At 44.2% G+C, this 13,824-nt stretch overlaps 1 protein-coding gene across 2 annotated transcripts in view; it reads left to right on the top strand.

The window, feature by feature from the left end:
- CEMIP (cell migration inducing hyaluronidase 1) overlaps window positions 1–13,824 on the top strand; it is a 150,356-nt gene that overhangs the window by 91,055 nt on the left and 45,477 nt on the right. For both annotated transcript variants that reach the window (XM_075575144.1, XM_075575143.1), the window contains exons 11-13: window positions 660–851; window positions 12,130–12,299; window positions 13,178–13,387. In XM_075575144.1, coding sequence (XP_075431259.1) covers window positions 660–851; window positions 12,130–12,299; window positions 13,178–13,387 — 572 coding nt within the window. The remainder of the gene's footprint in view (window positions 1–659; window positions 852–12,129; window positions 12,300–13,177; window positions 13,388–13,824) is intronic.

Here is a 13,824-nt window from a genome sequence, read left to right as displayed (position 1 = left end):
CATCATCCCTACTGAGTGCGGCTTTAGATGGCGCGTCCGCAGGCGTGCGGAGGCGTGTGGAATTGAAGCTGACAGTACAATTTAATTTTTCCCGCTGAGGGAAGTGGAGTGCCAGTCACGTGACCACCAAAAGCCAATGGCAGTCCGTGACATCGACGACGTGGCACGCTAGTCCCGCCACGCCTCCCGCTCGCCCCCCACCCAGCTCACAAGCGCGCTCGCTGACGCTCATGCAAGGACACAAAAAAGCTCCTGCTTGAGCAGGAGAGGATGAGCGTCAGCGCTGCCCAGCGCTGTTATGTTTACCATGTCCGAGGCCTTAGGCTGCGCATATAATACAAGTACAGTTTTCGGAAGGACATTTTTAGGAAAAAAACATACTGTAGCACTATATTCGGGCCAATACGGTATATCTGAGCAATAATTTTTCCAATAAAGACCCAGTTGATTTTCATAATGTTCACTTTATTATGGGTTTTTAAAACATACACATATTTATAAATGGTTATATAGTATATGTAAAGTTGAAAGTATCTATACAAATGCTTAGATGTTGAGCAGCTTGGGAAGTGGTTGGAAATTGATGCTGCAGAGACGGTTTTGTAGCATGGGCCTGGAAATGAGGCTGGATAATGAATTCCCTGTACATTTGTCTGCAGTGAAGCCCAAGCTGACAGTGACTGTGGACACCAATGTGAACAGCACGATCCTGCAGCTGGCAGATAACGCCCAGTCCTGGAGCGCTGGAGATGCTGTGGTTGTGGCCAGTACAGATTATTCCATGTACCAGGCAGAAGAATTCCGGTTATTGCCCTGCAGGGCCTGCTCCCCCTATCAAGTCAAAGTGGAAGGTAAGCTGGCACTTGTGCCACACATTAGCATGCCAGTGTATCTTATGCCTTGTTTATGTGTCTTAAACTCTGATATAGCTGCCTGTGAATGGGTTCCTTGGCTTTACACCTCCTTAGACTTGGCTGTAAAACAGGGGTGGGCAACTCCAGTCCTCAAGGGCCACCTACAGGTCAGGTTTTCAGGATATCCTTGCTTCAGCACAGGTACTGCAGTCGAAGACTGAGCCACTGATTAAGCCACATGTGCTGAAGCAGGGATATCCTGAAAACCTGACCTGTTGGTGGCCCTTGAGAACTGGAATTGCCCACACCTCCCTGCTATAGAAGCTGTTAAAGGCAAGAGATGACTGCATTGAGGTGGCATTTATCATAGAGGGAAATATAAAAGTAATACAGTACACAGTTTGTGTTCATCTATATTCCCAACCAACATCTTTCACTTAATCGCTGTGCAATATCTGAGCGGCTGCAAATATTGCGTGTGAGGAAAGAGAGCGAGTTGTCACTCGTGGCTTCTGTGAAGTATAGAATGTACTCAGAACCAGGTAGAAATGCAGGTGCTGCTGTGCTGTCTGGGTAGGGTTTCTCCTAGCATTCTCTTTCATGCAGTAACATGTTACATCAGTGCAGTAACAGTTACGTTTTCACCCTTAAATTTTATATTAGTTACATACATAAGTAGTTACAAATTTAGCAGCAGCATTGCACTTCGTGCCCTGAGAAGCATACTACTGTACCTACTCCAGTTATATAAACCCAGAAAACCCCGAGCATTTTAATGACTAATATTTACTTTATGAAGCAGTAAAGATGAGAAGGCGAGATAAGGGGGGAACATTCTTCTAAATTTAAACATTAACTAAGTCACCTTATCGTCGGTATTAAAAGACTACAGGGGGTATTGGCCTTAGTGTAACATTGTATCGGGATAATTGTATCCACCCGATGTGATGGGAATTACAGGGCCAGAGAAATCTTGGATGGTTCTCAAAAAAAATAAAGACTGCAAAGTGATGTTGAAACGGTCAGCAAAGTGTAACCTTACGAAGAGAAGAAAGCAAGAGAATAACACAAGCACAGCAGAGAAACGAGGGGTTCAGCCAGAGAGGCATGAAGAATAGAGACTAGGTGTATGGGAAGTCGGATATTAATGTTTCGCAAGTGTAGGATTTAGGTTATTCTTGTACAAAACAGCAGCACCGATATATCAATAGTATTTTATTGTTTGATAAATGTGCTGCTATCTTTGCAGCAGGATTACACAAGTGGTGCTCTATGAAAACTCTTACACAAAATTTGAATTCTTTCATATATGTTACAGTGAGATTACATTCTGCATCTCGGTACTTTCTTTTTCCTAGTAGTATAAACAACTCCACCAGGTCTGGGATGGTATAAACTGTCTAAAAAACTCCACCAAATTATGTCACCATGACATTATACATTCCCTTCTAGTGCCCTCTCTCCCCTCTTTCCTCCTCTCTCTCCCCTCTCTCCCTTCTCTCTCTCCCCCCTCTCTGTATTTGTCAATCAACTGTTTTTATTCCTCTTATCCCACCTGGCCTATTAGAGACAATAACGATAATGAAGGGGGTGGGAGGAGGGGCCTTTGGCTGTAGAGGCACTTGCTGATCACACAGTGACCTCATCACACAGTGACATCACAGTTACATCACACAAAAGGGAGCCACCACAAATACATTAATAATATTTATAGGTGTCCAATTTGGGTTAAAAGGGTATTAATTACCCATATGTTCCCTTAAACATGTCACTGAAATTAGTTCCCTTTGGACCGAGGATGGATTGTCCCTTTAAAAAGTGCCTAATTTGTTCCTTGTATGGTAGATCCTCAGTGTCCTCTGCCCATCCTCCTGTAACTTCCCTGATGTATGGGGAATGTACAGAGTGTGATAAATTCCTCTTATCTGAGAGGAGGGGTTCTTGCTTGTGGGGATATCACGCCAGAGCAGATTAGCTTTGTCCTTCTCCCCAGGCAGCTCTCTCATCAGGTTACATGTATATACCTCTCACAACATGAATATATAGGAGTGCCTCAGTCACCATGACTGGAAAAGTCTATACACACAGTGTTTGTAAAGATGCATTCAGCCATATTCACGGCCAATGCTGCTTCTCTCTCTCCTGCCCACACTTACATTCACGGCCAATGCTGCTTCTCTCTCTCCTGCCCACACTTACATTCACGGCCAATGCTGCTTCTCTCTCTCCTGCCCACACTTACATTCACGGCCAATGCTGCTTCTCTCTCTCCTGCCCACACTTACATTCACGGCCAATGCTGCTTCTCTCTCTCCTGCCCACACTTACATTCACGGCCAATGCTGCTTCTCTCTCTCCTGCCCACACTTACATTCACGGCCAATGCTGCTTCTCTCTCTCCTGCCCACACTTACATTCACGGCCAATGCTGCTTCTCTCTCTCCTGCCCACACTTACATTCACGGCCAATGCTGCTTCTCTCTCTCCTGCCCACACTTACATTCACGGCCAATGCTGCTTCTCTCTCTCCTGCCCACACTTACATTCACGGCCAATGCTGCTTCTCTCTCTCCTGCCCACACTTACATTCACGGCCAATGCTGCTTCTCTCTCTCCTGCCCACACTTACAATCATCATTTCTAGTCCTTTTCTGAACTCTTCAGTCAATGAATAAACCATTAGTTTTATATGAATTCCATGGCTAAAGCAGACCTGATAATATCTTAACCCTAAAGGAGATATGCCCTCTAACCAACCTCTATTATTTACAGGATTGGAACCTCCTGTTCCTCTGCGTTATTTTCAGCTCTGGACACCCCCTAGTTAATGGTGACGTTACGGTTATTACTTCCAGGTTTTTAAATTCAAATGGCCATCCAATTGGAAGCCACAGCTGATTATGTTGCAGCTTTCTATTGGTCTGAGATTTGGCAGCCATTTTGTTTGTCTTGAAGGAGATTTAAACTGGTAAACCCATCAGTAAGTATCTTGGGAATGTGTAATTATCCTAATATCATTCCTATCACAGGACATAGGAAATCTGGCATTTGCTGTAGCAAAAAGATTGAACATAATTTAGCACTTATCACTGTGTTAATTACATTACATGCTGAAATATAACTGTATAGTGGCATGTAGGAATTAAAGAGCATTTACCCCCCTATATCCAAATCAAAAGCTGCTCAGTACTTTGTTTGCATCAAATTTGTCGTAGGTAAAAAGTGCACAAAATGCTATTTTCTTCCATCCTAATGTTTTTGTGCAGTTATACAGAACTTCCCATGGATTGGGTTGGAAGAGATCTGACCTGGTGCCTTATTACACACACTCAAACATATGGGACGAAGAGTTTGGCACTTCTTACATTGCATCATACCATCATATTCAATCACTTGTCACTTAGCAATATGAAACCCTACAAAATAATATTTGCAGTTACACTAAAAAAAGCCTGCGTGGGTTTGTGAATTCTTTATAGTATGAGTCAGGAATTGGATTACCCAAACTAATCAGATTATTTTTTTTTAATTGCAGCTTTAGCCTCATTGGCAATTAATCAACGCACTTTTCCCCATTTTCTGGCATTAATCCGTCCGGGTTCTGAAATTCTGCATAACACAGATATGGGGTGATACTAATTCTCAGGGAGAATGTAGAGACCTGCCAACCTTCTGAGCAAGGTCCCGAATCGTGCAAAATTTGCCCTTTTCAAGTCACGAAAAAAAGCTGCGTCCGAGTCAGGATTCGCCGGCACACGCCGTGTTTCACTCCACGCCTGGCGATATTTTGCTGAATGCTTAAAATGTTGCGAATGCATTTTGTACAATTCCGCGCATCACACGGGGACAATTAGACAATCGTGATCATCTGAAGGTTGTTATTTTTCTTACTATTTGCAGGACAGAGGTTGTTTGAGAAGAAAACCATGTCAGGCTTACATTGATAAATCTGCAAAATAATATTCATAAAGAGGCTTGTGCATTAAGCACCCAGACTGACTATTGTGTTAATGAAGTCACCATGAAAATATGACTCATCTTCCATGTGCAGCCCCCTTTCCCTATGCCTAAGGGAAACTACGCGGGCGACTACGGGTGCTGCTGTACCTGTTGCTCACAGGAGGCCTAAGCCTCCACCACTGGGAGCCTGGGGTGAGCTCCTTCTCCTTTAGTGCAGCGCCTCCACCCATGAGGGATCCCAGCGTTGGCGGGATAACCCCTCACAGGAATTTATACAGTAATAAATAATACACTTGCAGGTATATAACAGTTTACTGACACACTCATATACATAAAGTTAAAGAAAAAACGATTGCAAGGGCGCTAACTTGTGACAATGTCCTAAAATATGTGAACTATATAAAACAATATGTTTAAGGCAAATTACAGAAAAAATATCTCAGAAAAAAGTGGTTAACGTGAACTGTGATCTATTAGTGAATGAAGTGAAAGATCCACCACCCAGTGTAAAGGTGCTAATAGAAAAGCTACTCAAAACCCTTGTATAGACTGTTCTCTTAGTCTGTTTGATTGCAGAATTCCTCAAAGATTCAGGGGAGCGCCCGTGTTCACGTGGTCATATGTAAAAGAATAATAAAAGCAACATAGTATGGTATAGTTTCAACTCTGTGTGTCTTTCTTTCAAGTGTAAAGGTAATCCACTCACAATTCTCTTCTCATTAGTAAGGCATTACAGACACACTCGTCTCTCTGATTAGAGCAATGAAACTGGATATCCACAGGTACAGACCCCTTTCTCTTCCTCATTACACGAATACCCAGGAATAATAAGAAACACCAAATAGAGCAATAACGTCTTAAAATGTATTGGAGATCATCATAAATAAAACATATGGATATGCACTCACATAAGGTCTATAAGTACCGTCATTGTACGAAATCCCGATAAGGTAAGCACAATTCACCGGTACACAGTGTGTTGTTCCCGTTCTTCAGGATGAAGTCATACCGACGAAACGCGTAGAATCTTTGTTCAGTATTCAGCCTGTGCAAGTCTTTGACGCGAAGTCCTGGCAGCCGGATATCCCCCTTACAGCACTTCCGCCCTTAACCCTGTGTCTACTGGAAGGGACGTTGATGGGAGCAGAGACGCAGAGGGGAACAACACATTGTGTACCGGTGAATTGTGCTAACCTTATCGGGATTTCTCTTACTCTTGCGGAGCCACCTAAGATGGGTGCCGTAACTCTGCACACACTGTGCATGTGTGGCGCCCGTATTGCGCATGCGTGAGGCCAAAATGGCAGCCCCCGCACTCCGAGTCCGCCACGGAGCTCCGGCACTCCGATCCAGCCTGCAACCTCCCCCGCCCGCACCAGACGTATTAGGGGGCTCGGCTACACATGTATCAAGAGACTTTGGGGTATGTTCTCAAAGCTCTGAGTTTGCCGATCCGTGTGATCTGACACGGGAAAGCGCCGATACATGTGATCTGACACGGGAAAGCGCCGATACATGTGATCTGACAAGGGAAAGCGCAGATCCGTGTGATCTGACACGGGAAAGCGCCGATACATGTGATCTGACACGGGAAAGCGTCGATACATGTGATCTGACAAGGGAAAGCGCAGATCCGTGTGATCTGACACGGGAAAGCGCCGATACATGTGATCTGACACGGGAAAGCGTAGATCTGTGTGATGTGACACGGGAAAGCGCAGATACATGTGATCTGACATGGGAAAGCGCCGATCCGTGTCATCTGACACGGGAAAGCGCCGATACATGTGATCTGACACGGGAAAGCGCCGATACATGTGATCTGACATGGGAAAGCGCCGATACATGTGATCTGACACGGGAAAGCGCAGATCCGTGTGATCTGACACGGGAAAGCGCCGATACGTGTGATCTGACACGGGAAAGCGCTGATACGTGTGATCTGACACGGGAAAGCGCCGATACGTGTGATCTGACACGGGAAAGCGTCGATACGTGTGATCTGACACGGGAAAGCGCAGATCCGTGTGATCTGACACGGGAAAGCGCGGATCCGTGTGATCTGACACAGAAAGCGCGGATCCGTGTGATCTGACACGGAAAAGCGCGGATCCGTGTGATCTGACACGGGAAAGCGCGGATCCGTGTGATCTGACACGGGAAAGCGCGGATCCATGTGATCTGACACGGGAAAGCGCGGATCCATGTGATCTGACACGGGAAAGCGCTGATACGTGTGATCTGACACGGGAAAGCGCCGATACGTGTGATCTGACACGGGAAAGCGCCGATACGTGTGATCTGACACGGGAAAGCGCAGATCCGTGTGATCTGACACGGGAAAGCGCGGATCCGTGTGATCTGACACAGAAAGCGCGGATCCGTGTGATCTGACACGGGAAAGCGCGGATCCGTGTGATCTGACACGGGAAAGCGCGGATCCGTGTGATCTGACACGGGAAAGCGCGGATCCATGTGATCTGACACGGGAAAGCGCGGATCCGTGTGATCTGACACGGGAAAGCGCGGATCCGTGTGATCTGACACAGAAAGCGCGGATCCGTGTGATCTGACACGGGAAAGCGCGGATCCGTGTGATCTGACACGGGAAAGCGCGGATCCATGTGATCTGACACGGGAAAGCCTTAACGTCGGATCTCATGGATTGGAAAACTTGGCGTTTTGAGAATGTTGCCCTCGTCTATACAGAGCGGTAGTTATATCATTGGGATACATCACTTTCATTGTATATGTTGTTTGAATTAAACACCTCGCCTAAGCTTGTGTGAAGCTGGTGAAAATATATGTTACATTTCATGCCGAGGTGATTGGGTGGGACATTAATGATGAATAATGTAAGTACCCCCTGGGTAATTCCATGTTTCCATACACTTTACATGTATATATGTATATTCTAGGTGCGTCCCTAATATCTAGGAGGCAGAAGAAGACCTGTGGTCTTGTGAAAACAATGTCACATTTATTTGATGGTGGTGATCATTTTGGTCCGCTAGCAGGCCCCCCTCCCTATGAGGCTGCGGCCACGCTACCGCTGAGCGTGCAGACCGCGCGGTGCTTGCCGAGTTTAGTTTTGGCAATTTAAATTGTCCCGTCCACGCTGACGCGGTGCGCTTGCGAAATAGCTAGGACACCTGTCGCTCATGATTGGAGAGCTGGTGACGTCACCGCTCTCAAGCATGAGCGGGGTCCGCGCCTTTATTTAAATACAAATCATGCTGTAAACACCTGCACCCCGCCCTGCACCCGCCCTTCACCCCGCCCTGCACCCCGCCCTGCACCCCGCCCTGCACCCCGCCCTGCACCCACCTATGTACCAGTGTGTCTGCGACGAGATGAGGGATTTTTATGGAGAAAAGGGAAGGAGTTAGTGTGTAGTACATTTGCATATTGCTGCAGGCCTTTGTATTAAGGAATGTGCGGCTTGCGTTACTTTTCTGCGTTGGTTTTCTCCGTCACCTGCGCCAAATTCTCCAACAGTAGAAATAAACGTAATAAAAATGTTGTGTTACAGACATAAAAAATTCAACAAATGTTCCGCAAATGCATCAGCATTAGACCAATTTCTCAATGCGTAGCCGCCCCCCCCCCCCCCCCCCCCCCCAATGGACCTTATAACATGACTTTGTCTTTAAATATGGTCATAAATGAAGTTTGTTAGTGAATTTGCATGTTCTGTTTGCATAGGGACCAGACTCATTTCAGCAGATCTGCTGAGAACATCTGATTTCATATAAACACTCCCTGACCGCCTGCAAACCCGCCACTAACCCTAACCCTGACCCTGACCACCTGCACACCCGCCACTAACCCGAAACCCCCCACCGTCTCTTTATTTATATTACTTAAGATAATATAGTGTTAGAATTTCTTTACTGGCTATGGGAAGATTAGCGCTTCTTGACTTCTTTAATCTTAAGTAAACATTAGAGTGGAGAAGGAGGGTTTGGCACTTATTGAAGTGGAAAATGAAATGTTATTTAGCATTTTATGGGAGACCGGTGTTATCTGCTCTGGCGCCCAGGCCCTGCTATGGGAAAACAACATCGGCCTTTTTCAGTTGAAGGTTAGAGCTGGCACAGCTGATCGGGTTCGCTGAAAGGGATTATAGTGTTCAGATGGGAATTCTGTACACTTGCATTACTTGCATTACACTTCCCCAAAGGCATGGAAAGGGTTAAAGCAATAGTTCAACATCAATACAATCCCACTGGAAATGAACCTGTAGCAGTATATGTAATATTGTGTCTGGGTGCAGAGGGACACTGTGCCTTCCACCTTCTGAGAACTAAGAAACCTTTAAAAAATGTATTGTGATGTTATAAAACCTAATATATTGTAACTGTAAAGAACTCCAGTGTACCTAAAAATGCTGATGTCGGGTTTTAATACATTTTAAGTAAACCGTTTTCTATACTATATTTCTTTTATAACATGATAGTGTAACATTTTATATTTTTGAACTCTGAAGGTGAAATATGGTAAAAAATAAATGCTTGAGGTCTTGGAGAGTAAAATGTTCAGCCATTGGCACAATTGTCTCAGTGAACCCTTAGTCAGTATACATGGTACCCCCAGAACTGCGCTGACCCCCCCCCCCCACACACACACACTCCTGAGTATGTGTGACTGTTTAAGATTCCCATTCGTTGGTGGAAGTACCAGCCATACTGTACCCCCCCATCTCTCTCTCTCTCCTGCCCCCCTCCCGTCCCTCATGCCCTCCTCCTCCCCCTTTTTCTTTACTTAAATATCTGCCGCTCCTTGTTTCAATTTAAAGTTCTTGCTTTCTCCCCTGACACTGTGTCGATCTCAGTTCTGGCATTAATAGAAATGGAAATTCTTCCCTTTGCTTCTGGTATTGTTTGTATAGACTCGTGTTTTTTCAGGCTCCAAATTAAAGACATTCCTTTTTTTTTACACAGATCATCAAAAGGGCATTTAAAAAAAAAAAACGTTTAAGAATGAAATGTTCCAAAATAACTTTTACATAATGGGATGAGCCCAAGTCTACAAAAACAGGTTATATATAGACCGTGTGCACTGGATGTTTGCTATTCTTTGGAGGGATTGCGTTGCATGACCTGCATTACGATTAAATTAAAAGCATACAAGTGGGTCATTTATTCTTTCATTCTGTTCAGCGCAACTACAGTTACAGACACAAAATGTCATTTTCATTGCTTCCAAGAGTATTGGTGAAGTTGATTTAAGGCAATGCAGATTATAGTGTGTGTGTGTGTGTGTGTATATAAGTATATATATATATATATATATATATATATATATGTATATATGTATATGTATATATAATATGTATATATATATGTGTTTTACCAGGAAGTAATACATTGAGAGTTACCTCTCGTTTTCAAGTATATCCTGGGCACAGAGTTATGATGACAGATACATAGTTACATTAAGGGTTATACATTATATACAAGACGTTGCATGCACAGATAAAGATAATACAGCTCAACCCCCTTATAACGCTGTGCTTGGGGTCCAAAGAATCACATCGCGATATAAGCGGATCACGTTAGGAATAATGTACAATTGTATGCATTGCACAATAAAGTATTTAAGACACCAATAATCGTGTTGTAAAGTATTCATAAATACAACATTTGGGAGCCACGCTGGCATCGCGTTATAAGCAGATTTGTGCTGTAACGGATCGCGTTATAACGGGGTTGAGCTGTATATGTTATAGGCATTTGTAACAGTTACAGACCAGATTAAAATGTGAGACAGCTTTAGTTTTGAAAGAAAGCATGGAAGTTTTCAGATTAAAAGATAAGGATGGAGCTATCTGTCTAGATATATTTAATATGGTTAGTGTTGCTAACCCCCTGGAAGAGAAGTGGTTAACGCTAAGAATGCCAGGCTGAATGTAAATTAATAAGAGAAGAATCCCTCTGACAGGAAAGGGTTACCTGGGAATATCCATAGGCTGAGCAGAGTGTGAATGACAATTAATTTCTCCAGGACAGAAGGGGTTAAGGAAGAACACACCCAACGCTCCTTTATTTCTGCTCTGCTTCATTTTAGATTGTAAGCTCATTGGAGCAGGTATGTACTTATCTATTGTGCCAGTGTATGGAATCTTGTACATGTCTTCTGTATGCCGTATTGTTACGTTGTTTCACAGCCCAGCGCTGCGCGGCACAATGTGTCAGTACATTATAAACAATTGCTAATAGATAAATAGGTAAAGCAAAGTCCTCTGGGAAAAGGGTTTAAACATATTTTTGTTCCCCAGACATTGTTAGGACATTTCAAGCTTTGCGCGCTCATAGCACCCGGAGGTGGGATCGTCCTCCTTTTATCAGTTGACTCATGTTTGTAGACAGACATTAAAACTATTATACTATCATACTATTGATAGACATCAATTCTATCTGCTCTGACAATATATCATTGAACGTTTCTATTTTTACTTCTACATGAGTAATTAGGGATAAATAGGCGTGACTTTATCTTTATATATGTTCGATTACTACCTCCCATAAAATGACATGGACCCAGCCATTGCATATCGGTTGGGTTAATTCCTGGCACAAGAAAGCACAAGGTGATACGTAATAATATCAATAATGTTCTCCTAGAACGCCGTTCTCCCGGAACGTACATATCATTTTACAGGGATGACGAGACATTTCTTCATAGAGTTTATAAGGCTGCGTCCATGCTGCCGCAGAGCGCGCGGCGCGATCACATTGCCTTAAGGCATTGATCGCGCCTTAAGGCCGCGTGGGCGACTGCAGGAGGGGTTACGCGTGGCACGAGGAATTAGTTGAAACTGATTTCTCGGCGCGACGGGCAGGTCATGTGAGCGGTTCGCCCAATGAGGGCGAACCAGCTCCGTGACATCACTGACATGCCCCTAGACACGCCCACCGACGGCGCATCTAGCATGTCCAAAAACGCACCGCTTCACGCGGGTGACGTCACGGACGCGCACGTCTCCGCAGCGGCGAAGGCTGGTAACGTGACAAAGGTTAGGAACCAATGAAATGACCCGAGAGGCGGGAATAGCTTTGATCTTGGGCCTCAGTGTTTAAGCCAGGAGACTCCCAATCCTTTTTATTTCAGCTTTCCAATTGACACATATCAATGGGATTTGAAGAGGCCAAGTTAAAGCTGAGAAAATAACATTAGAAAAGCCTATTTTGATAGGATCTACACTGGAATTCTCAGATGGGTAGCAAGTACTGTATCATGTACTGTATCATGTTACCAAGTTCAGGGTGAAAAGTATTTTTTGTATTAATGATAACTTTTTCATCCTCTATAGGGAGAGCTAAGTATCTTCATATTGGAGAAGAAATGGATGGTGTTGATATGAGGGCAGAAGTTGGTCTCCTCAGCAGAAATATTGTGATTAACGGAGAGATGGAGAAGAAGTGTTACAACAGCTCTGTGTGTAAATACTTTGACTTTGATACATTTGGAGGTCACATCAAGGTACGTGCTAAATACCTTCTCTGCTAGGTATACATCCTGTGTTCTGTCGCCCTTTCCAGCTCTGACTGATTCACTTACATATTAAGTGTGGGAAATGCTGCTAAAGCGCTGAAGTTTAAAACTCTATCGCCAACTGGCAGAATTACATGGGATAAACCTCTAAACATTTACATTTTTTTTTAAACTAATTCTGACAGTGTTGTAAACTATTACTGCAGAATTTTTATCTAGAATAGCCTTAAATAGAATTACACAACATTGATCATTCCACCTGTGAATCCAGAAGTGCGTAAGAACAAAGACACATGGTACAGAAATGTTGACCGGTTGTGGAATATTTTTAACCTTGAAGACTTTGCAAGGTGAAGGATTTTTGCTCCCATGTGCAACATTTAAAGCCATGTCTCATAGCACCTTAGGGACATATGTATCAAGGAAACATGGTGGAATTTGGGGGCAAAACTCTGTATCATGTATGTTTGAGAAACAAAATTCCATTGAAATGAATATGATTTTTTGTTATACATCTGGAGCGATGGTTTTGCCCTAGAATTGCCCAACTTGTTATTTGGTACATATGTCCCATTGACTTGACCCTGAAGTGGATGTCTTCTCTCTACCACTTTTGTGTCTAAAGCTCTCTCCCACCTAAAACTACATTATTTCCCGGGAATTAAGTTTAATTGGGCTTCGTGCACATGGGATCAATAGCATTGAGATTATAATGATCTCATTAAATGTTTTTATCATCTGCCAGACTTGCAGAAGAAAATATACAAAGAAGTATCCTCAGTCACATGCTGCATCATACCTAGAGACAGATATATTGATATACACCTGCAGGGAGACTATTGGCCACATCTTTGACTCCATTGCAGGTTGGAAGTGGCTTCAAGGCTGTTCATATTGAAGATTTGGAGCTCAAGCACATGGGGCAGCAGATAATGGGGCATTACCCCATACACTTCCACACAGCTGGAGATGTGGATGAAAAGGGAGGGTATTCCCCACCCACCTACATTAAAGAGGTCTCCATTCATCATGCCTTCTCTCGCTGTATCACTGTCCATGGCTCCAACGGGTTGCTGGTATGAAACTCCTTCATGTTCCTTACTCTTAATAATTGTGATGCTGTTTTAGACATTTTCATTGCAGGATGTCCAGTCTAATCCCCTGAATCATTGGTGGGGAACAGGTGGCATGCAGACCTCAACTAGCGGCCCCCAACGGATGCATGCCTCAGCAGCCGACTCTCCCTCTCTCCCCAGTCCATTGGGACGTAGCTTCTCCCGCTCCCTCTGCTGCTTAGTGACATTGCACTGATAAAGGCTGCTCTGCTCCTATCCTGTGCTAATCACTAGTTCCCTGTGTAAGAAGAGGAGTGGGAAAGTATTCATCTGCCATTAAGCAGCTGCACAGAGGAGGTGGAGAGAACTTCCTACAATTGCCTGTGCCCAGGGAAAGAGGAAATGTGCGTCCCCTTTGAGGGCTTAAGGGCCACACATGCCATCCTTGAAGTTTATCC

The sequence above is a fragment of the Ascaphus truei genome, chromosome 18 (assembly GCF_040206685.1).
Source record: "Ascaphus truei isolate aAscTru1 chromosome 18, aAscTru1.hap1, whole genome shotgun sequence".
Classification (NCBI taxonomy): domain Eukaryota; kingdom Metazoa; phylum Chordata; class Amphibia; order Anura; family Ascaphidae; genus Ascaphus; species Ascaphus truei.
Note: the sequence above shows the minus strand (reverse complement) of the source record. Positions and strands in the feature narration are given on the sequence as shown.